The sequence below is a fragment of the Pavona decussata genome, unplaced genomic scaffold (assembly GCF_977016875.1).
Source record: "Pavona decussata unplaced genomic scaffold, jaPavDecu1.1 SCAFFOLD_161, whole genome shotgun sequence".
In the NCBI taxonomy this organism is placed as follows: domain Eukaryota; kingdom Metazoa; phylum Cnidaria; class Anthozoa; order Scleractinia; family Agariciidae; genus Pavona; species Pavona decussata.
In genome coordinates this window covers 1394104-1417515 of record NW_028145572.1, presented here as the reverse complement: position 1 = coordinate 1417515, position 23412 = coordinate 1394104, and the positions used below count along the sequence as shown (strand labels likewise).

The 23412-nt window shown below is 39.6% G+C and overlaps 2 protein-coding genes across 6 annotated transcripts; one reads left to right on the top strand and one right to left on the bottom strand.

Annotated features, from left to right (window-relative positions):
* Positions 1 to 5273: 5273 nt before the first annotated feature.
* Positions 5274 to 16291, bottom strand: LOC146464650 (uncharacterized). Of its 3 annotated transcripts, none has more exons than XM_085129481.1 (3): positions 15992 to 16291; positions 5611 to 5823; positions 5274 to 5529 (listed from the first exon to the last, which is right to left on the bottom strand). In XM_085129481.1, exons 1-3 carry the CDS (start codon positions 16088 to 16090, stop codon positions 5338 to 5340), a joined length of 504 nt encoding a protein of 167 aa, XP_084985607.1. In that variant the 5' UTR covers positions 16091 to 16291; the 3' UTR covers positions 5274 to 5337. The 3 variants fall into 3 exon arrangements, with proteins under 3 accessions (XP_084985607.1, XP_084985608.1, XP_084985606.1); XM_085129482.1 differs by lacking the exon at positions 15992 to 16291 and adding an exon at positions 9129 to 9554; XM_085129480.1 differs by lacking the exons at positions 5274 to 5529; positions 5611 to 5823 and adding exons at positions 12680 to 12948; positions 13030 to 13242 and having other exon boundaries at positions 15992 to 16269.
* A 512-nt stretch (positions 16292 to 16803) lies between these two features.
* On the top strand, positions 16804 to 23053 carry LOC146464649 (BTB/POZ domain-containing protein 6-B-like). Of its 3 annotated transcripts, none has more exons than XM_085129437.1 (3): positions 16804 to 17073; positions 20122 to 20493; positions 21355 to 23053. In XM_085129437.1, the coding sequence occupies exons 1-3, from the start codon at positions 17047 to 17049 to the stop codon at positions 22480 to 22482; spliced, it is 1527 nt and encodes a 508-aa protein (XP_084985563.1). In that variant the 5' UTR covers positions 16804 to 17046; the 3' UTR covers positions 22483 to 23053. The 3 variants fall into 3 exon arrangements, with proteins under 3 accessions (XP_084985563.1, XP_084985564.1, XP_084985565.1); XM_085129438.1 differs by lacking the exon at positions 16804 to 17073 and adding an exon at positions 18770 to 18833; XM_085129439.1 differs by lacking the exon at positions 16804 to 17073 and adding an exon at positions 19569 to 19588.
* Positions 23054 to 23412: the final 359 nt, after the last annotated feature.

The window sequence follows — 23412 nt, the reverse complement described above, 5'->3', positions numbered from 1 at the left end:
AGAGATAAAGTAACCACCAGATAGAATTGCATTATTTGCAGTACGAGTAAAATACAGGGGAAAACATTTCTTAAGTAGAATACCTTTTGTTCATACCGGGATGCTTTAATTCCCGGGCTTTAATCCTTATGCCGCTCACCTTTGATTTGGAGACAGAAACCATTTGTACATTGATTATGTTTCAATACGGAACCGAGAGTCATATAAATATCTGTATGACCCCGAGCATCGATGTCATTGATGACGCTAACAGCAATTTCCGGTATGATCATTGTGAAGGCCAAATTCAAGTGTTCTACGCTTTCTAGTAAATCTTGTGGTGATTACTGGCATTGTATTAAAACGCAAACTTTTGCAAGCGTTTTCCGTCATCATTGTTCAAGTTAGGATATTTACAGGTTTGAACAGAAATGATTTAAAGTAGTCATTAAGCACTGTCTTTTTCATTAAGAATTTCCGAGATACTTCTCTCTATGAATGCTAAAATCTTAATATTTTTAGTCATTTGACCCGGGGTCACATGAACAGACGCGAAGAAACTTAATCTGTTTATGTGTCTATTTTTATAGTGTCTTTTGTGCATGAAAAAATGTCGTTTTTCCCGATATTTCATTCTGACTGCAAGAAATGCAATTTTATCTGATGGTTACTTATTGAAAAACTGTATCTCTGTATCTATCGATTAACGCATAAGACTTCGTGTCATGAGTTGCGTCGTCGGTTGCGTTCTTTGTAGTCCGGCCGTAAGGTGCCGAGTTATAATTACGTGGGATGCCCTCAGGGGCAAACCGCGTCTAAAAATGTGTTCCGGACCATCGCGAACCCCCCAAAATTAAAAGAATTTGATAACGCGACCGAAAACTTCACTCGTACCGCCCGAGTGCAAAAAAAAAGAGACCGAGAACTTAACTCGTAGCCCGAAGTCTTATCTCTCGGCCCATCGCGACCAAAAAATAAAAAAGAATTTGATAACGCGACCGAAAACTTAACTCGAACTGCCTTACGGCCCGAGTAAAGAGCTGAGAAAACTGTCTTGCGAGACATCGCGAAGCCATCAGCTGAGCTGTTTCCTCAAGTGCGCAGTTGAGTTTTCGTGAGAATTTCGCCTCACAAGGCGAAATCTCAAATACCAAACACGACAGATATCTTCCACACAGCCTCGCGAGGCGAAAAACTCACAAAAATTCAACCGCACACGTGATGAAACAACTGAGCTAATTGCCTCGCGAGGCAGTTTGTTCAGCTCTTTTCTCAAGTGTGCGCCTTACCGTGCCCACCCAACAAACATGTTTTTTTACAAGTTTATCATAAAATACAAAACGACATGTTTTCAATTCGTTGTTGGACTTTGCAAGGAGGCGTGACCGTTAAAATCAAATTCGCGTATTTTGATTGGCTAACTTGTAAAAGAAGTTTGTTGGGTGACCACGGTAAGGCGCGTCGCACTGTAAATTTTCGGCTAAAGCATCCCTGCAAAAAGTTTTGGGGGACGGAATCTTGTGCCCCGAAACATTAAATCTTCTTTACAACTACAGTCGGACCTCTATTAAGCGGCCACCCCGGGGAATTTGAAAACGGGCTGCTTAATAGAGGTTGGCCGTTGAATAGAGGTATCGAATACAGCACTTTACTGACAAAATAATAATTCGGGACTTTGGAAAGTGGCCGCTTAATGGAGGGTGGCCGCTTAATAGAGGTCCGACTGTATATCCGAATTTTGTGAGGTGATTAAAGGGGAAGTATCACGGAAATTGGTGTTAAATCAAATACTGAGTCCGGCAAAAAGTTTTTTGTCAACAGAAGCCTAAACGTATTGTTCCAGTTTGTAGATTCACGGTCCCCTCAGTGTACTAAGACTATCGATGATTGTCGCTAGCCGCAGATGAGACAGGGTTAGAATGGACTGCAACTTGAAAAATTAAAAGTTAGGCTAACTGTTTTCAAGTTCTCCCATTTTCGTTTCAAAAATGCACTAGAGCAGGTCATGGAGTTGTTCCTATCAAGAATTCATCTACTTCCTTTTTCTTGATGACAGTCTAGAAATATTTTGTAACTAAGTAAAGGTGTTGTCGCATCATTTTCACCACAAAAGGTCAAATCCACGTGATTCTTCCCCTTTAAGGACTTCCGAACAGTCATCCACCAAAATGAAGCCTTGCCTGGTGCCTGCGAAAATTGACTAATTGTTTCAGGATGTTGCCGAAAATGGAAGAGCAGATTTTCTACCCACCCCAGCCTTCTTGCGAATAAAAGACAAGCAGTGTGGTATTAGTAGTAGTATAGGTTCCAATTTATCCGTTTTGATCCCCGTTTTTAATCATTCAAAAGTGATTGAGAAAGTCGCTCAAAACGGGGGGTGAGCATCTAAAACGTAAAGGATGCGTATCCCCCCTTTTTTAAGTATGCAGGATGGCAGCTAACCCCTGGCTACCCCCTCTTGGGCTGACGTCAGAAGGGAATAATTATTCAAATGGCCGCCAGTCAAAGTGATTGAGAAAGTGGCTCAAAACTGGGGGAGCGCCCCAAAAAACGTTGGAGAGTCAACGTTAATTATTCATGATGGCGGCTACCCCTCGGAACCCCCATCATGCGCTGACGTCAAAATGGGATACTCCCTCTCGGGCGAGTTTAAAAAGTTGACGCGATATTTTTCTTAGTTCATAGACTCACTAGACTTCCTGTACGATGGCTTCAAGCGTGTAAGACCAGAGGGAGATTAAGTCAGAAAACAAAGAGCTTTCCTCTGAATTTGATCCGCTAACAGAGTTAATTCGCCTGGTGGTGATTAAAATTCTTCGCGAAGGCGAGAGGGAACTTCTCGCTGAAATCGTCAAGTACAAGAGATATTTGTCTCGGCAAATCCTCAAGACCTCGGAAGACAAACCAGTGGTACATGACGAGGTTTTATGAAAGTTTTTTAAAAGCGGGATGGAAGGAGTGGAAAAAGAATGGCCACGAGAAAGAAGAGTCTTCCTTTGCGATTTTCATGACGTCCATGAACATTGACACTGAGGCACTGTCAAACAATCCTATTCGTTAGTATGGAAGTGACGTACTGTAGCTGTAAAGAACGTTGACCGTGTAATCTTTTTATTGTTGGGCAGATTTAGTACTGAATCTCCTCCACCCTCAGGATTGAGTGGAAAAAAAGACATGAGAGCAAATTCAGTTGTTTATCACTATGGCTGTAAAGAAGCTATGAAAAAACTGTTATTTTGGTAAAATTTTTTCAACCAATCAGGTCATACTTGTGTGAAAATTAAGCTTTTGTGAAGGTGTTTTTAATTCAAGAAAAAGTTTTTGCACCGGAAGTCGTCTCTTGTTTTTCTCCCCCACCCCTCCCCTCCACCGAGTGACACCTAGTATCGTTTCTCAACAGTTTACCACTCACGTCAGCAATGATCGCTGCCCCCACTCAGTTTTTCTGAGTTGGCGCTCATTTGATGCGGCTTATGCAAGAAAGGACAGAGGGAACGAAAGGCGTAGGTCTAAAACGTGGAGGGTCATGTTAATTATTCAAGATGGCGGCTACCCCTCAGTAGGCCCTCCCTCTCTGTGGACTTACGTCAGCAGGGGTACCCCCTCTCGGGAGAGCATAAAAAGCTGACGCGAAATGTTTTTGGTTCATTGACTCACTATGGTATTTTGGACTTGTATGAGGCTCATTACACAGCACTCAACCCAACGGAAATCTGAGGATTTTAATTCTTGTACTCAACTTTTCTTTGAAAGTTCTACGATAGTCAAACTGAGAAAAAGAAAATACAAGAATTAGTGCGAACATCCGTTATTGAAGAAACAAGCCCTCGATGGAAATGTTACTTACAATTCTGTATCCTTTCCAAAGACTGAGTTTATGAACTTCTTTACTTCTTGCGTGATTTTTTCGTAAACCGCGTGGGTTTCACCATTTAAATATCTGTTTTGTCTCTAGAGATTAATTAACACTCTTAAACGGGTTTACATTGTAGAGTGCAAAATAGATGGTTTCATGCGGTTTATGCAAGAGAAACCAGAGGGAAGAGTTTGTGGCTTTGCGCCATGGTGGAGAGTACGTGCGGTTACTTTTGTGCGGTTACTTTTGTTCGGTGGAGGATTTGTCGACCTACGAGAATGCAGTGCAGTTGATTGGATGTGTCCACCACCTTTACAGGGAAAGATTCTCCGCTCTGTCAACACAAGAGATCTTGCGCCTTGAGGGCGTCACGTCCAGAGATGAATCCAGGGAGGCCTTACTTTTGCTGTAAAGAGCGCTGGCAGTGTACTTTTTTCTGCTGGGCGGATTTGGAACTGAATCTCCGCTGTGCTCCCCCGCCCTCAGGAGATGAGTGAAAAAAGACAGAAGAGCGATTTCGGTTGTTTATCATGATCACTATGGCTGTATTTTGAAACGATGAAAAAATCTGATTTTTTAACCAGCCAGGCCATACTTGTGTGAAGCTTTTTTTGAAGCGCTTTTTATTGAAAAATTTACACCGCAAGTCGATTCTTGTTTTATCCCCCCCCCCCCCCCCCAACGCCTCCCAGAGAGATACCGCTAGTATCGCTTCAACAGTTTACCACTCATATCAGCAAAGATCGCTGGCTTCATTCAGTTTTTTTCTGAGTTGGCGCTCATTTGAGCGTGCAGTAAAAAATGATTCTTTGATGCCATTCACTGAGCTGACAGTCATTTGAACGTGCAGACAAAAGATTCAACCTATCCTGGGAAAAAAGTGAATGCTATTAGTCTTGAAGCTCAACGAACGAGGTGAGGAATCATTTATTCGAATGTGTTGTTGTATGCAACCGCATGGCGTTTTCATTCACGGGAAGACCACTCGCGCCAACGGATTTCACCTGGTGGTAATATCTTTGAGAGAAAACTAACAATTGGAAATTAAATGCTATGGGAGTGAAAAACAGACAATCGCGATGATGTTGATGATCTGAACTCAACGACAAAGACTGAAAAAAAAACTAGTGCTTCCGATATTAGCATTGGTCCATCCAAGTGGAATAAGCTTCCTCTGGCAATTAGGACTGCCAAGAACTTACACACTTTCAAGAAACACTTGAAGACATTTTTGTTTAAAAAAGCATATGACATCTGATTATTCTTTACTTTGTTTATTTTATTTCTTACTTTTTGTTTGATTGATTATTCTTAAATTTTATATTTTATTGATTTTGACTAAATTTTTCGTTTTTATATTGTAAGCGCTTTTGAATATTATATAAAAAGCGCTATATAAATTTATTATTATTATTATTATTATTTTTATTATTATTATTCTTTACTTTTAATTACAGTTGAGACGTTTTACAAAAGAAAAGTTTCAAATAAAGTTGAGACGTTTAAAAGTCTAAAGTCATAATTACTTGATCCCCTTCGAGAGCCAAATAGGGTAAATAGTTTAAAAAATGAGACCCCAGTGAATCAATGCAAAAGTTCAACGTTTCTTGGAACTCTTGATACGCTGCATCGATGCGCGTAGCATCGCCGCTAGCCAGCGCTCTAAGCCTGTCGTTGCGTTGTTCTTCTAGAGCCTGTGAAAGGAGAAGAAAAAGAAAATACACTCACCAATTTGGAATGTTAGAATTATGCGTAGGGTTTAAAAGGTTACTTACACCAATGAACCCTGCCCTCGTTTCAGGCACTCTTTCCAACCTGTTCGCCAACGCTCTTTGCACGAAGGTTGCAGGTAAAGGTTGCCTGCAGCAAACGCATGTTACTGTTGTGCTGCGCCACAACCATTCTTCGGCACAAATTTGGTGGATTTTGGCTTTGCAGCACGGCAACTCCACGTCTCCTATTTCCAGGCATACTGAGCAGGTTCCTTCCTGAAAGTGAGAAAAAACCGAATTTATTACGCGCACTCTTCTTGTAATCTGTTTGCAGGCGCTGTTTTGAGAATACATCTGCGGGGATTTGATCAGCATCTGTCCCTTTCACGAAACACTGTAAGTAACTCACTCTTCAGCATATTTATTAAAGGCTTCCTTTCAATCGAAAAAGCGAGCCAGTTTCTCGTTTTGCGAAGGGGAAAAATCGCTTGGCAGTCATTGTTTTCTCACTCTGATCAAACCTTCAATTCTCCTCGCTCGTCCATTATTTTCTTCGTCATTCTGTCATTTTGATAATTTCTCTTGTTCTCTTGTCATGAATTCGGTGTAAAACGGGTGTTCCATGATTTCTACACACCTACACGGAAACAAATAAACAAACAAACAAAAAAACACTAACAGAAAGCCTGAAATTTAGCCTGGAGTGATAAGGTATTTTCACTTACTCTTCTCTTTGGAATGGAACATTCAACAGAGATTTTGTTGCCAGCATTTCATACACGAAAGCTCCATATCTAATTGAAGTTTAATCGTGTAAAGTTTAATCATGTAATCAAAGCGCTCAGTGTGCGCGAACTCGTGAATGGAACAGGTGATTGTAATGATACATGTAGTTTGAATTACTGGGCCCAGTTGCTCGAAGCATGGTTAGCGCTAACCTGGGTTAAATACCATAACAACCTATAGGTTTTAATACCTCTTAACCAATGGTTAGCGCTAACCACGCTTCGAGCAACTCAGCCCTGATGTCTAAAGTTAATTGCTTATTATTCCAGCTGGCCGCATGAAACTTGATACATGTGACACTGCACGAAAAATTGGATTTGCTCTTTTTTTGATCCGTATCAAAGATGAGGTCAAATATAATAACATTTTTGACAACACATTTGATGCGCATCAAATATGTGACGCCTTTGCATATACCTTTGACTCGAATCAAAAGTGAGGTCAAATGTAATAACAACTTTGACCCTATCTTTGACGCGCGTCAAATTGAAATCAAACAACTTTGACTCCGCCTATGACGCGCATCAAAGGTGGATCAAATATATGATATCTTTGATTCGAAACAAATTTGACTCCACCGTGAATCAAATGCGGCCTTTGTCACCTGTGATTCGAATCAAAGGTAATCAAACGCGGCCTTTGACAGTCTTTGACCACACATTTGATGTGCGCAAAGGCGTTTTTTCGTGCAGTGTGAAAGACTTTGGTTGCCTTAACAATTACACTTTTGACTATACTACAGGACCTTGAATTGCTTAGCTTGAATGACTTTGCTGTATAATAAGCACATTCAAGTTGTTTTAGTATTAGTTTACAACGGCTTATTTTTCAATTAGTACCCTACCTATATGAGAAATATGTTTACTACAAGCTGTACAAGCTAAGATTTGCGTGGTACAAACGTATTGTCCCTTAGCAAGCCTAGAACTACTACCTATGGGCTATGCTCCTTAAAAAATTTAGGAAGAGTTCCTTTTATGATTTCAAGAGACGTATACAAAGCCTGAATACTTCTGCCCAGTGAGACGAATTTGTAAAATTATAGTTACCAGTTTCAGAGGTTTTATTTTTATTTATCATTTTTCTGGAATTGTTTTGTTTCTCTTATCGTTTTTTATTTCTCAGAGATATTTAGGGGGAAGGGGTAAGGGCGATTTAGACGGTACAACGTTTGCTTATTGCTGTCGCATGTGATTTCTAGAGCGCGCGCTGCTAAGCCTTGAGAGAGGGCGAGGGGACGAAAACGAAGAGGACTGGGGAGAGAAGAAGAGAGAAAGAAGAGGAGCCTGAAATCATTTTCTTAAACACCTCATGCCGCCTACTTTTTCCAAAATGTGTCAACATGTCAAAATGTCAAACTTTTCGTTGTCACGAGAGACCCAAAAGTCCCGGAGACTATCTTGTACACGCGAAACTTAAACCATTACGTTCTCAAGGGTGCAAACCACAGGGAACTGTTGAGTGCGGAGGTAGACGATGCCAGGTCTGTGAGCATCTTACCATAGGGGACAGTTTCGGGTCAACTAACACTGAAAAAGGCCTATTCAATCAATTATGAACTATATTGTAATCAGTTCTAGCGGTAATGTTGTCTATTTGTTGAGTTGTAAAGTATCTGGCATTTGAGTCATCTCTGTACTACCCCAGCGTGAAGTAAGAGGAACGTCACGTGTGTTCGAAAATTGGTTTGAAAAACGGTAGTCAATAACCCTTTTACTGATATTGTTTTCGGCCTGTTGGTGTTAGCTTTTGCACTGAGTTTTAGAGCGAAATATACTTGTTATCCCTTGTTTTGTTTTTCTCTTAAAATGTTCTCGCTTACTGAAATGCTGGCAAAATGATAAGCGCCCACCACCCTCGCAAGAATAAGCGCCCACTCTGAAATAAGTGTCCACCCTTATGGGACCAAAATGAAATAAGCACCCAGCGGTAAATCCAATAAATACGGTAATCAGTGTATAACATTGACAAAGGTGAAAAAATAGGGAAAATCTTAAACTACGGCAGGTTTGGTCCGTTTAAATAGAAAACGATCGTACCCAGACAAAAACCAGTTTACGGGCTTGCAGTGTATGTGAAACCAATGCTAAATGAGTCCATCAATTTTCCACAATCAAGCGAGACTGTAAGCAAATAGGCATATATAAACTCTATTCGACCGGGCAAAGCTTGTGCGCATTTCTTTGCACATCATCATACATGTATAGCTCAGATCCTTCATGCAAATCACAAAAGTACATTCATAACTTCAACCTTTTTAGTTATTTATTTCATCAATTATTGCAGAGACCCTATGACTAAACATGCGTGCGTGTCAATATATGTTTACATGCCTGCTGCAATAAAACTAGAGATTTTTTTAATGTAACCTTCGTAAATTGATTATCGACCAATTCTTCAACGGCAGCGAAAATTTATACTTAGTTAAACTAATGGATTAGTTTTTCGATGCTTAATATTCTTACTTTTTCTTTGGGAAAAGGTTGCCCTAGTCATCCACGAAAACGATGTGATACCGATACGATACCGTTACTACGCGTCTAAATGAAAATCGTGTATCCACTTATAGCTCAGTCAATTATCAATGAGATCCCCCTCCCCTCACCCCCACCCACCCTCACTTGGGGTAATTGGGGCACTTGTAGACCTCAAAGGGGGAAACACCCGAAAATACCCCCACCATGACAAACATGGGACCGTGGGATTGGTCATGCGGCTTGGAAATGACTAAACCATGAAATGAAAAGTAAAGTACGCAGTTTTTCGGCTCCTCTTCTGATAACTATTTTATTTACCTTTGAAGTCGGTTGTTTTGGAATGTTCCTCCACCCTTCGCAGTCAGTTTTCATCCCGGAGCACAATCTGCAGCAACATGTATCGAATAGCATTGAACATTAAGAGAACTTAAAGGGGTAGTGTCATCTTGTGTCACTTTGAACAGCCAAAAAACGTGTTTCAATTTCGATGGAATCGCCACTGAAAATAATGGTTCAGTTTTGTGAAAGACAACCCTACGAGAGCACCGAAACTAGTAATAATTATGTTTTACAACTTTTATGGCAATCATATGTGGACTTAAAATTATTATACCCCTACTGCGTGCTTTTAGACCAGAAAGTGATCACAAATAAACCCCGTGAAAAGAAGTTAACCAATGCAATTCAATTCAGCTTCATCGTGATTATCAGAAGTTTGTCATATGAGGCAATCATTGAACCCTGGAGTGGGGGTGATTTAGATAATGTTTAAAACACGAGAAGCAGTGTTTTGTCGGGATTTAAAACCACGAGACACAGCCGTGTGGTTTTAGATCAGATAAAACACGTGCTGGGAGTTTTTTGAACGGCTTCAAAAACATATCTAGAAAAGCGTGTATCAAGAGAGTTTAAAATAATGATGCTTTTGTGAACGTTGGAAATAAGCATACGAGCTAGAAAAAAAAAAACATAAAAGAGCACATACTAATAGGGAGAAAGTTTTATTGGGTTTTAAAACCACTGCACATGATGTTTCATCGACCATTTGATAGGTCAATGAGCTTATGAATTATTAAATGTATTTTTGAAAGGTCTAAAGCTCTGAACGAGTTATTTTCACACTGATCAACTCTTAACTGTTAGACGCCACAAATATAATTTTCAGTGGCAATGTTCAATCCCTGATTAATCCATTCAACAGCACTAGATATTCTGAGGCAGTCAGTTGGTGTTTGTAAGACGCATTGTTAGTTGAGTGTGTTGTATGAAGGAATTGGGACACTAGGGATGATTTCAACGGATTTCTTTTCCATTTCACGCTTCGGGCATGGCTGAAACTGTGTTCGGCCTTTCGTTACACTTAGCAGTGGAAACCCGAATGACGCTAACTCAACGAAATCGCTTCGAATTGGCTTGAAAAGCTGGTAAATGACAAAGAATACAAGTAGAAACAGGGTTAGTTGACTTTATTGACAAAACAATGTTAGTTTCTTTCATTTTACACAAATCCGTTGTATTCCCTTACAAATCCTTATAATTCAACGGTTCTCTGCCTGTGTTCGGACTTGCACGTTGTTGAACGGAATTTTAAAACCCCTTAAATCGCGTGATCGACGTTGAAAATGTAGCCTTTGGACTTGCACGTTGGACATTGAACGGAATTGAACCCCTAGCTCTATTCCGTTTGATAACGTGTAACAACATGTTAAATCGCGTGACCGGCGTTGAAAATGTAGTAGCCTTGGACTGCACCACGTTGAATATTGAACGGAATTGAACTCCTAGCTCTATTCCATTTAACAACGTGCAGCAACTGACATTTTTTGTTTCCAAAATTTTTTTATTAAAAAAAAAAAAACATCAATGCATCGTTATGCTTCATAATTTACATGCAGTTCATTTCATAACTACTGAAATCGCTTACAATACTTTTGTCATATGAATATGTACAATAACAGTGCATTACTATTCCTTTTGTAACAAGGTTATATTACTTAAAGTATGGTTATTCCTTTACTTCATTACTCAATAATTACTTACTCACTTTCTAGTTAATGTTTGCTCAGTATCAATAAAGCCGTGCGTATAAACCTCAGAGAAAAATGCTAGGCTAATGATGAAACAGACCTTAAACAGATCTTGGAGTTATAAATGAAAAAAAAACATTGACATTTCATTGCAAGAAGTACAGAAATCAACTAAACAACTATCATTTTTGAAAATAGCGAACAAATGTTCTGCGTAAGCTTGTTTGGATGAAAATGAAATCACACTTCAAATGTTTACATTCGCTTTTAGCGAAATTTGTTAAAAAAGACTTTCAGTGAAAAATAGTCACACATCTTACTCTCTACTTTTATATCTTGTTATTTTAAGTATTTGTGTTTGTTTTCTGTCAAGATTGTCACAAATCAATACTAAGAATCAAATTTTCTTAAATAAAGTAAAATGGGACGAGATTAGAAAATAAAACTCCAGGGGAAATAATAATCATGGACCGTAAAACTGTTTTCAAAAGATTGCTCTGAAGTTAGCAATATTATTAAGCTTAGGGTAAATGACGTGTCAACACTGCAAGAAAAACAGCAAAACAGCAAAGGCGGTTCTGTCAACAAAATCAAATGAATACCAGCCTTTTTGGAGAACAATCAATTCAGTAGCATAAAAATGGGGTTTCTGGCTCATTTTTGATTTCGTACTACTTGAAAATCGATTTCTTTAAAAAAATGTGCTAAATTCAAAAGAAAAAAAACATTTCCCAAGGTCACTCAAATTGACCTTGAAAGAAAATCCAAAAAACAATTTTTGGCCACAACAGCACTTCATCCTCTGTGCGGAAACATTATGATGGTCACGCGAGCGCAGTCCCTGAAGACCTCCTTAGCTGTTTCAAAGTACTGAAAAAATACAGGAACAAATCTGATTGTTTTATTAACGAAATTCTGTACATCAAACAATTAAGACCACGCTTGAATGTACAAACAGATTCGATCCGCGCCAAAGTATTTATTTAAATTACCCCATTAATGCAAATCTTACATCTTACTCTGTTGAACTCGCTTGTATTATTCATTACTTGAGAATGGCGTCATGACGTCGCCGAAACATCGGAACATTATATCGTTAGTTTTTACTTGCCTGTGTATTTCTAAAGCATTATTAATTAAAAAAAAAAAGGATTATTCTAAAATGGATTACAGTCCTATAACTTCAAAAGAATTAACCCAAATTTGCAAAGAACGTAAAATTCAATATGCAATGAACATAAGAAAACAAGAAATGAGTGAAATTTTATCTCAAAAAAAAAGTTTATCTTTCAGCTAAAGATCTCGAAAAGATCGCAAGGACAAATATCGAGATAATGAAGAACGGCGAGAAAAAGCAAGAGAATGCTTACGACGTTGGCGAAAAAATAATCCAGAAAAAGCTCTTGAACATTGGATAAAATTCTCTGCCATGGCAGACTATGAGAAAAAATTTTAGAATGCCGAAAAAATCCTGATAAGCTTGTGAAAATTGAGATAACACAAACTTCAATAGAACTATCTATTGAAATTTTCAACTAAAGTGGAGGCAATTCAGCTCCAGGAGGAACAATCACCAACCCCTCTCTGACGAATCCACGCTTCGGGCCGCCTTTCAAATAATAGAGAGCCGGTTCATTTTCATTTACAATTGACCTATCAATATGAAAAACTTTCAGAGACCAATTCGGACCAGTGGCTTTTTTTGTCCACCCTCAACCTCACCAGATTAGAAATTGAAAATTGAATGAATGCTATGGGAGTGGAAAACAGTCAATCGCAATTATGTAGATGATCGGAACCCAACGACAAAAAAAAAAAAACAACAACAACAACAACTAGGCATCCGATATTATTCTTTGCTTTTAATTACAGTTGAGACGTTTAACAAAAGAAATCTTCCAAAAAAAAAGTTGAGACGTTTAAAAGTTTAAATCCATAGTAACTTGGTCCCCTTCGAGGGCCAAATAGGGTAAATAGTTTAAAAAATGCAACCCCAGCGCAACAACGCAAAGGTTCAACATTTCTTGGAACTCTTGATACGCTGCATCGATGCGCGTAGCATCGCCGTTAGCCAGCGCTCTAAGCCTGTCGTTGCGTTGTTCTTCTAGAGCCTGTGAAAGGAGAAGAAAAAGAAAGTACACTCATCAATTTGGCATGTTAGAATTATGCGTAAGGTTTAAAAGGTTACTTACACCAATGAACCCTGCCCTCATTTCAGGCACTCTTTCCAACCTGTTCGCCAACGCTCTTTGCACGAAGGTTGTAGGTAAAGGTTGCCTGCAGCAAACGCATGTAACCGATGCGCTGCGCCACAACCATTCTTCGGCACAAATTTGGTGGATTTTGGCTTTGCAGCACGGCAACTCCACGTCTCCTATTTCTAGGCATATTGGGCAGGTTCCTTCCTGAAAGTGAGAAAAAACCCGAATTTATCACACGCACTCATCTTGTAATCTGTTTGCAGGCGCTGCGGTTGCCAATACATCTGTGGGATTTGAAAAGCATCTGTCCGTTTCACCAAACACTGTACGTGAAACTTGATGCATGTGAAAGACTTTGGTTGCCTTAATAATTACACTTTTGACTACAGGACCTTGAATTGCTTAGCAAGGTTAAAATGACTTTGCTGTATAATAAGCACATTCAAACTGTTTTAGTATTAGTTTACAAGGGCTTATTTTTCAGTCGGTATCCCACCTATGAGAGAAATATGTTTACTACAAGCTGTGCAAGCTAAGATTTGCGTGGTACAAACGTATTGTCCCTTATCAAGCCTAGAACTACAACCTATGGGCTATGCTCCTTTTCATGTTCTTTCCGCCAAGCAATGGAATGCTCTTCCTTAAAAATTTAGGAAGGTTACCTTTCCTGATTTCAAGAGACGTATACAAAGCCTGGATACTTCTGCCCAGTGAAACGAATTTGTAAAATTATAGTTACCAGTTTCAGAGGTCTTATCTTTATTTAAATTTACCCTTTTTCCTGGAATTGTTTTGTTTCTATTAACGTTATTTATTTCTCGGAGACATTAAGGGCGAGTTAAGGCCGATCTAGACGGTACAACGTTTGCTTACTACTGTCGCATGCGCTTTCTGGAGCGCGCGCTGCTAGCCTGTTCCATGCTCTTAGAGAGACGCGTGAAGGAGACGGCGAGGGGACAAAAATAAGGAGGACTGGGGGAGAGAAAAAGAGAGAAAGAAGAGGAAACTATAATCATTTTCTTAAACACCTCATGCCGCCTACTTTTTCCAAAATGTGTCACCATGTCAAAATGCCAAACTTTTCATTCTCACGGGGGACCCAAAAGTCTAGGAGGCTATCTTGTGCACGCGAAACGTAAACCACTACCTTCTCAAGAGTGTAAACCACCGGGAACTGTTAAGTGCGGAGGTAAACGATGCCAGGTCTGTGAGCATCTTACCATAGGGGACAGTTTCGAGTCAACTAACACTAAAAAGGCCTATTCAATCAATTATGAACTAAATTGTAATTCTAGTAATGTTGTCTATTAGTTGAGTTTTAAAGTGTGTGGCATTTGAGTCATCTCTGAACTACCCCAGCGTGACGTTAGAGGAACGCCACCTGTGTTCGAAAATTGGTTTGAAAAACGCTCGTCAATAACCCTTTGTTGAAGCGAAATAAACTTGTTATCCCTTGTTTTGTTGTTCTATTAAAATGTTCTCGCTTAAGCGCCCACCACCCTCGCAAGAATAAGCGCCCACTCTGAAATAAGTGCCCACCCTTATAGGACTAAAATGAAGTAAGCACCCAGCGGTTAAAGACGGTGCCTACTAATACCGAAATATTTTTGTGTGGTTTATGGCTATGCGAGAAAATCAGATCTTAGAAAGGGCTATTGAAATTCAAAGAGAAAATTGGGGGTAACCAGGCATTTTTCAGAGATAATTAAGCAATAATGTCTCTAAAAAGTGCCAAAATATAAAGCAATGTATGGGATTTTTTTCCTAAATTGAAGTTGAATTATCTCTGAAAAATGCATGGTTACCCCCAATTTTCTTTTGAGATACCAAAAGTACTTGCTAAGTTCTGCTTTCTCCGTATAGTTTTAAACCGCGCAAAAATATTCCTGTATTAGTAAGCACCACCCATAGGAAACCCGAGTATCTCGAGATGCGCAGAACGTATGCGCAGTAACAATAGTAGGCACCGTCCTTAATCGAATAAATACGGTAATCAGTGTGTAACATTGACAAACGTAAAAAAAACGATTAGTGAAATTTTTCAACTACGGCTGGTTTGGTCCGTTTAAAAAGAAAACGATCATACCCAGACAAAAGCCTGCAGTGTATGTTAAACCAGTGGTAAATGAGCCCATGAATTTCTCACAATCAAGCGGGACTGTAAGCAAATACGAATATATGAACTCTATTTGACCGATCAATGCTCGTGCACATTTCTTTGCACATTTTGTAATATCCATAACCTCGGTTTATATATAGCTCAGATCCCTCAAGCACAACCCATGCACAAGTACAGTAATAATTTCAACTTTTTTAGTTATTTATTTCATCAATTATTGCAGAGACCCTACGACTTACATGAGTACGTTCAGTATCTGATTACATGCCTGTTCCAATAAAACTAGGGATTTTTTTAATGTAACCTTCGTAAATTGACTATTGACCAATTCTTCCACGGCAGCGAAAATTTATACTTTTCAAATTGTGGTTCAACAACAAAAATCAATACAACCGATGTTGTTATATGGATATGGAACTTCTTCGATACTTTCCAACATCAAAAATGGAACAGGCAACATTGCTGGGACTTTGGATGACTTTGGCAGCGGATCTGATAAAAACAAAAACATGTACTGGGAAAGTGAATGAGACGAGTGATTTTGCCACCATTTTGATATGTCATCAGTTATAAAACATCTCAAGAAAATCAAACAAATATTATACTTAACGGTAAATGGAATAGTTAAACTAATGGAGTAGTTTTTCGATGCTTAACATTCTTCCTTCTTCTTGGGAAAATGTTGCCCTAGGGGTAATTGGGGCACTTGTAGCCCCCACCATGACAAACATGGGACCGTGGGATTGGTCACGTGGCTTGGAAATGACTGAGCCATTAAATGAAAAGTAAAGTACGCAGTTTTTCGGCTCCTCTTCTGATAACTATTTTATTTACCTTTGAAGTCGGTTGTTTTGGAATTTCCTCCACCGTTTGCAGCGAGTTTTCATCCCGGAACACAATCTGCGGCAACATGTATCGAATAGCATTGAACATTAGGAGAACTTAAAGGGGCAGTGTCATCTTGTGTCACTTTGAACAGCCAAAAAACGTATTTCAATTTCGATGGAATCGCCACTGAAAATAATGGTTCAGTTTTGCCCTACTAGAGCACCGAAACTAGTAATAATTATGTTTTACAACTTTTATGGCAAACAGATGTGGACTAATTATACCCCTGCTGCGTGCTTTTCAGCCAGAAAGTGGTCACAAATAAACCCCGTGAAATGAAGTTAACCAATGCAATTCAATCCAGCTTCATCGTGATTATGAGAAGTTTGTCACATGAGGCAATCATTGAGCCCTGGAGTGGAGGTGGTTTAGGTCAGGTTTAAAACACGAGGAGCAGTGTTTTATCGGGATTTAAAACCACGAGACGCAGCCGAGTGGTTGCTGCGAGTTTTTTTGAACGGCTTCAGAAACATATCTAGAAAAGCGTGTATCAAGAGAGTTCACAATAAGGATGCTTTTGTGAACGTTGGAAATTAGCATACGAGATAGAGAAAAACATAAAACACCGCATACTAATAGGGAAGAGGTTTTATTGGGTTTTAAAACAACTTCACATGATGTTTTATCGACCATTTGATAGGTCAATTGGATTAAGAATTATTAATGCTTTTTGAAAGGTCAAAAACTCTGAACGAGTTATTTTCACACTGATCAACTCTTTACAGTTAGATGCGACATATAATTTTCAGTGGCAATGGTCAATCCCTGATTAAACCATTCAACAGCACTAGATATTCTTCCGGGATATTCTGAGGCAGTCAGTTGGTGTTTGTAAGATGCAATGTTAGTTGAGTGTGCTGAATGAAGGAATTGGAATTTTTTCCATTTGACGCTTCGGGCATTGCTGAAACTGTGTTCGGCCTTTCGGTACACTTAGCAGTGGAAACCCGAATGACGCTAACTCGCCGAAATCGCTTCGAATCGGCTTGAAAAGCTGGTAAATGACAAAAAATTCAAGTAGAAACAGGGTAAGTTGACTTTATTGACAAAACAATGTTAGTTTCTACCATTTTACACAAATCCGTTGTATTCCCTTACAAATCCTTACAACTGATTCAACGGTTCTCTGATATTGAGCTTGGGCTGCCTGTCTTCGGACTTGCACTCGTTCAGTTGAACGGAATTGAACCCCTTAAATCGCGTGATCGACGTTGAAAATGTAGCCTTTGCACTTGCACGTTGGACATTGAACGGAATTGAACCCCTAGCTCTATTCCGTTTAATAACGTGTAGCGACATGTCAAATCGCGCGATCGACGTTGAAAATGTAGTAGCCTTGGACTGCACCGCGTTGAACATTGAACGGAATTTAACTCCTAGCTCCATTCCGTTTAACAACGTGCAGCAACTTTTTTTGTTTCCAATTTTTTTTTAATTATACAAAAACATCAATGCATCGTTACGCTTCGTACTTTACATGCAGTTTATTTCATAACTACTGAAATCGCTTAAAATACTTTTGTCATATGTATAGTGTACAATAACAGTGCATTACTATTCCTTTTGTAACAAGGTTATATTACTTAAAGTATGGTAAAAAAACATGTAAGAAATCAAGATGAAGAATACTTGACTTCTTTCAACTTATTCATCGAACTTATTTTCTCATCATTCGTTGAATCACCAGCGTAATTTTCAAATATGACTTTCATGTCTTTCGCCGATGGCGCATAGAATAAAACTAAACAAGCAATATTCTCTCTGAAAGGCTTTGCTATACTTGTCATTTGCTGAGTTAAAACCCAAACGCTGATTCCCTTATGCCTTGCGCTAAATGCCAAGTTAACAAGTTCATTTGTCCTTTGTTTTACATCTTTTGAAGAAGCGCATTCATCGAGAATAGTTTTCGTTCAAACTATCCAGAGGTTTTTCTTAACATTTCACGAAAACGATTCGGGAACATTGGGCATGTTTTTTTTTTTTTTGCGCCTAACTGATTTCGAGAGTTTAGAAACTCAAGCCGGTCCCTTGGCCCCACTGCACCCTTTCCGCCGGCTCCAACTACAATAGATCTGTATGGACTGTTACACGTACAATGAAACCCCGTTTTACGGACACCCGCTTAATAAGGATGCCCGCTCTGATAACTTACGGACATTTGTGCTTCAGTGTCCCAACGAAAAGCTCATGTACATTAGCCCGATTAATGTGATCACCAAGTAATGCGGACAACGGACACCGTTTTCAGTGACCTGAGTGACACGCTCAAGTCATACAAAGTTAACGCTCGCTTTAGGGACACTGATTATCTGAGTATTAAACATTCACAGATAGAGACACAAACAGATAGAAACAGTACTATGATTAGGCTGTTAATTTAGAGATTAGTTGGTTTATTAGCCGTGTTAAATAATTTTACTACATAAAGCAAGTTCATGCGTTGTGAAAATTGCCCTTATACAAGCTTGCTTGCAGATGTGCGCCTCCCAACCTAACATAGATAAAATTTAGTTTCAATTATTACCACTCGAAAGTACATGATTTTTCTCAGTGGTCAGCAGGATAGTTGGCAAGAGTCTATCGGTTGAGTTACTCTTGTTTACGTTTTCCTTTCAATCCTTTCTAAGCCGAAAGAAATAAGTTGTTTTGATTGTGGTTATCACAAATGAGTCTGCGTTGTTCCTGCCGCCATTGGTACTCGATACACGGCACGCTTCTCTCACTCAATAAGCTGCAAGTAATCGCCTCAACCCTTCTACAGGCAATAACACAACTGAATCAACCTAAGGTAAAACTCTTACTCAGTCTACTGATGGTGTCTAATTCTAATTACTTATTATCTTACTTCGTATTTAGTAACGGTTAAATCTGTGCGGGCTTGAACATAATGAACTTGAACTGAACTCAGTTGACTATTGGATAGAAAACAACTAAAAACGTTTAAAAATCTGAAAGACGAAAACTTAAAACTTTTTCATGAGAGTACGAGTATAATCCTAACTTTGCGGTTCAGCAGTCGGAACAAGATATGAGGCCGACAGTGAATTTCATAATCCAGATGGCTTCTTAGTTTTGCCTCATGTACGGTTCATAATGCTTACGGCGTCATGGGGGAGATGATACTTTTAGACTCATTTATACAGAAAGTACGCGTACAAATTGAACATAAAATCCGCTCTGTAAAAGAATATACAAAAAAAATTCAAAAATATTTTGATGGCCTGGAGTGAACGAATCCTTTTATTTTTTAAAAAAAGCAGGTGTTTGGGGGTTTAATTGTAATATAAAGTGTTTAGAATACGGCATTGTTTGTATCTCGATAATTAAATCAAGTTGCACCTGAACTATATATTATAATCAATAATTTAATTGGGGCCGTATTAATTAAAGCACCCCCAAAATGCTAGGTTACACCAACAAAACAAGACTTTATTGCGAGTAGCTGAAATCTTTGTTTGCCATGTCGACCTTACTTTCGCTAATTTACTCTGCATTTTAGCTAAAGGCCACGCAAAGCCTGGACTGGCCACGCACGCAGCTGAGGTAAAGCTAAAACACACGCTTTTCTGGCGCGCAACAAACGCCAGACGCGCCTTTAGGTGCAGAAGCAGCTTTAGGTGCAGCGAAGCTTTCCTGTAGGCTTATTCGCATCGAAAAACTATGAATTCAACTGGTCCAGTTAGCATGAAAAGCAGGAGAAAATTTCTCTGATCTGGGATTCAGGGTTCAGTATAGCTCAATCATGCAGAGACAAGTGTAAAACAACTGATCAGAAAAGCTTCCTAGTCTACAAGCGGATAGGTCTTCTACGTTTTTTCACTCATTCTCAGAAGCTCGGTTTCAACTTGCCTAGCCAATGAGTGAGGTAACAGAAAACGCACAGAAACAGAACATCGGAGGTTCACAAAAACGCTGCGAGGCATGTTTATTTTAGTGCACGTTACACCAGGGCACAATCCGTGCAACTTGTGTGACAACGACGCAATGAATTCGCAGCGCAAGTTGCAGGAAAAATTGCCTAGCGTAACAGCGCCTTAACAACTTTATAATTTTGAATTATTTTTTCGTTTTCATAGATGGGTGACTTAGGGGTGGAGACATCTTCACACAGCAAACTGGATTTCAGCCAAGATTCCAAGCTGGATTGTTCTGTCGAGTCTTTCCTATACTCTAGGTGCGAGTCATACGGAAGCAAGCTGGCGCTCCGTGCAAGCCTGCGATACACTGGGGAGGATGACCAGTGGCAGACCAGTCGCAGTTCGCTTCGTGATCGCAACAAGTACATGTTTAACCGCGAACTTTTCAGTGATGTGCGATTTCTTGTGGGGAGAGCAGAGAAGACATCCATCCCGGCACATCGCTATGTACTGGCTATCAGCAGTCCGGTGTTCTCGTCGCTTTTCTACGCATTCGGCGCACTTCAATCGGAGCTAGCCACAAGAGAGCAGGTAATTTAATAAAAATTGATTCACGGATTTAAAAACGTTTTGTTGAGTTTTGAACGTTTGATTGATACTTTGAAGAGGCGCAGCTGCCTCTGTTCCAAGCTTCAGTAATAAAATTTGAAACAAAAATTCAAAAATTATTGGATCGAAGGCTGTTACCTCTTAGGCCCTACGCTTCAAGTGCTCCTGGGTATAACAATTATTATTAAAAACTGGATCATTGTATAATGCAATTCCAGGGATTTGATTGGCTTAGCGGCCATGGTATATGAGCCATTATACCATTCCCGAGAAATAGCGACCATTAAAATGGTCTTCTGGCTGTTCTTGCTAAGAGAAACCAGCAAAATCTAACAATATTTCTTGATTGTTTTAATAAAATAATTATTCCACTCGCGCTTAATGGATATGAGATGATTATAGCCAACTTAGCGCTTCGCGCCTCGTCGGCTATCTATCATTTCATATCCAACGCGCGCTCATGGAATAACTGCAAAATATTCGTTTTTTGCTAATCCCTGGTTCCATGTACAGATTCTTTCACGTGATTCATGAAAATGATCGCAAACCAAACGGAAAAGTCAAAATTTGTTCTAACGCCAATTTTCGTTTTGTTTGCGATTATCGGCATTTTGTGTTTAACTCACTGTTTGCGAGTCAACCAATCAGAAGCTTGTTAGTACTGTTTGCAACGCTGTTACGATTATGGGTGAAAGCGCTAAAAAAGGACTTAAATTGTGTCCAGAGTTTGCCAAACAATGTAAAGGTAAATCGCGCTGTTCAATTGTCTTTGATCTGAAGCACGTTTGTGATCTTCCAAAAAATTCGACACTTTATTTAATAACCGGATTCCTTTGTTTTTAGATTGAAGTATCCGAATGTGAGCCTGAATCATTTCTGGAGACGCTCCGCTACATGTACTATGATGAAGTACAGCTAACCACACGTACCGCACCAGAGGTGTTGTTCCTGGCGCAGAAATACCTTATTCCCAGCCTGGCCGAGATCTGTACAGAATTTATCGTTACGAACTTAACCGTGGAGAACGCGCTGCCTATCTTAGATCACTGTTTGCTTCTCGGGGTTAGCAAGGGTCTTGAGAAACATTGTTGGAGCATTATCAACCAGCACGCTTATGAAGTGGCAAACAATGACCAATTCATTGAAATCGACCACGGCACGTTAACCAGCTTTTTATCACGTGACACGCTCGTTGTCAAGGAGATTCTGCTTTTCCGGGCGGCTGTAAAGTGGGCGGGGCGAGAGTGCCAGCGTTTGTCCATTCCACTGACGGTTGAGAATAAACGCAGGGTTCTTGGCGATGCGTTCTACTCCATTCGTTTTCCGTTAATGAGCGTGAAAGAATTCACCGAAGAAGTAGCGCAGTCTTCTTTTCTGAGCCACGAAGAAGTAGCTAACTTGTATGTTGGTTTCAACTCCAACTTTATGTCGTGCAACATAAGATTTCCAACTGAGCCACGCACCATGCCTGCGCAAGAAACAGCCTTCCGCTGCCCGCGGTTTGAATCGACGGCGCTGCGCTCAAAGTCTAAAGAGGTGGCACCCCAGCAGTCCACTGTTAAATTCAAGGTTAGTCAGCCCATCGATATCACTGGAGTAGCGCTTTTCCCATGCTTCACCCAGTCAATGTCACAGCCTTTTAAAGTTGAGCTGCGTGATAACAGCGGTTCTCTCTTGATGTCACACAACGCGGATCTCATCAAGCGTGACAATGATAATGACACCCACGACATCTTCTTTCCTGGTGGTGTCACGCTAGAGAGTGAAACGGTGTATTCCATTACTGCATCATCTGAAGATGTTCTGGAGCGCTATGGAGAGGGGCCCATCAGGGAGGTCACCTGCGAGGGCGTTGATTTTGAGTTCCTTGAGGAATCAGATGACGAAGAAGAAAACGGCCAAATACCAGAACTTCTATTTAAACCTCTTGGGCAAGAGATGGTATCAGAACCAACGGCTGAGGACTATTAGAGTTACGACGCCTCTGGATCTTGAGAAAAATTCTGAATGAACACCGATTTTATCCTGAAGACTTGAACAAGCCAAAAAGTATCTACATTCTCCAAAGGATATAACAGATTCCAGCAATCTGATTGGTTGTCTATTCAAAGCCTATGATACACATCATGCTTAAATTATGTACAGAGGTGAAAATACATTTTGGCACAAAAATTGGGCTAAACTCTCACAGTGAAGAAACTACAGAAGGGAAGTTTGCAATTTGTCCTTTTTTTCCTGATTTTTGTCCGTGAATGACCTGTTATTTTTGGCATAAGTACAGTTTTGACATAATTTGAAGATTTTATTGATTTCCAAAACTCTCACAATATTTCACACCACATGCAAATAATAATAAATTTGTTTCAGTCTAACCAATCATTTATCAATAATATTATTGTCCAAAAAATAAAACTACAGGGCTGAGTTGCTCGAAGCATGGTTAGCGCTAACCATTGGTTAAGAGGTATTAAAACCTATAGGTTGTCATGGTATTTAACCCGGGTTAGCGCTAACCATGCTTCGAGCAACTGGGCCCTGGTATAAAAAATGTAGAGCTCCAAAAGAAATAACAACTTCAACATCTGTGACATTAATCACCACATAGTAACATCTTGTACACAAACTATAAACAGTTTGAACCACCTTACTGTGCCTATAAAAAACCTTCCTGTGCTTTTCACAATAATCAAAACCTGAAGTTAAAATCTTGGGCTCAGTTGCTCGAAAGCTGATTAACGCTAATCCACAATTAAAAGTTAATCGAGGTTTTCACCATGCTCGTTAAAAATGGTTTTAAAGGCTAATTTCAAGCTAAAGGTATTTAAAAAATCTAAGTCAATACTGAAGGACAAAAATCTTTTGGAAGGATCGTTATTGATTAGTAACTAAACTCTCATCAAA

Excerpts from the sequence above, each read along its gene's own strand:
- LOC146464650 (XM_085129481.1), bottom strand. The coding sequence starts at position 16,090 with ATGTTCAATGCTATTCGATACATGTTGCCGCAGATTGTGTTCCGGGAT. Across the intron at positions 5,824-15,991 it reads CAAAACAACCGACTTCAAAG|GAAGGAACCTGCTCAGTATG; the intron begins GTAAATAAAATA and ends TCTCACTTTCAG. Across the intron at positions 5,530-5,610 it reads CGAGGGCAGGGTTCATTGGT|GCTCTAGAAGAACAACGCAA; the intron begins GTAAGTAACCTT and ends CTCCTTTCACAG.
- LOC146464649 (XM_085129437.1), top strand. The coding sequence starts at position 17,047 with ATGACAAAAAATTCAAGTAGAAACAGG. Across the intron at positions 17,074-20,121 it reads AAAATTCAAGTAGAAACAGG|ATGGGTGACTTAGGGGTGGA; the intron begins GTAAGTTGACTT and ends TCGTTTTCATAG. Across the intron at positions 20,494-21,354 it reads AGCTAGCCACAAGAGAGCAG|ATTGAAGTATCCGAATGTGA; the intron begins GTAATTTAATAA and ends CTTTGTTTTTAG.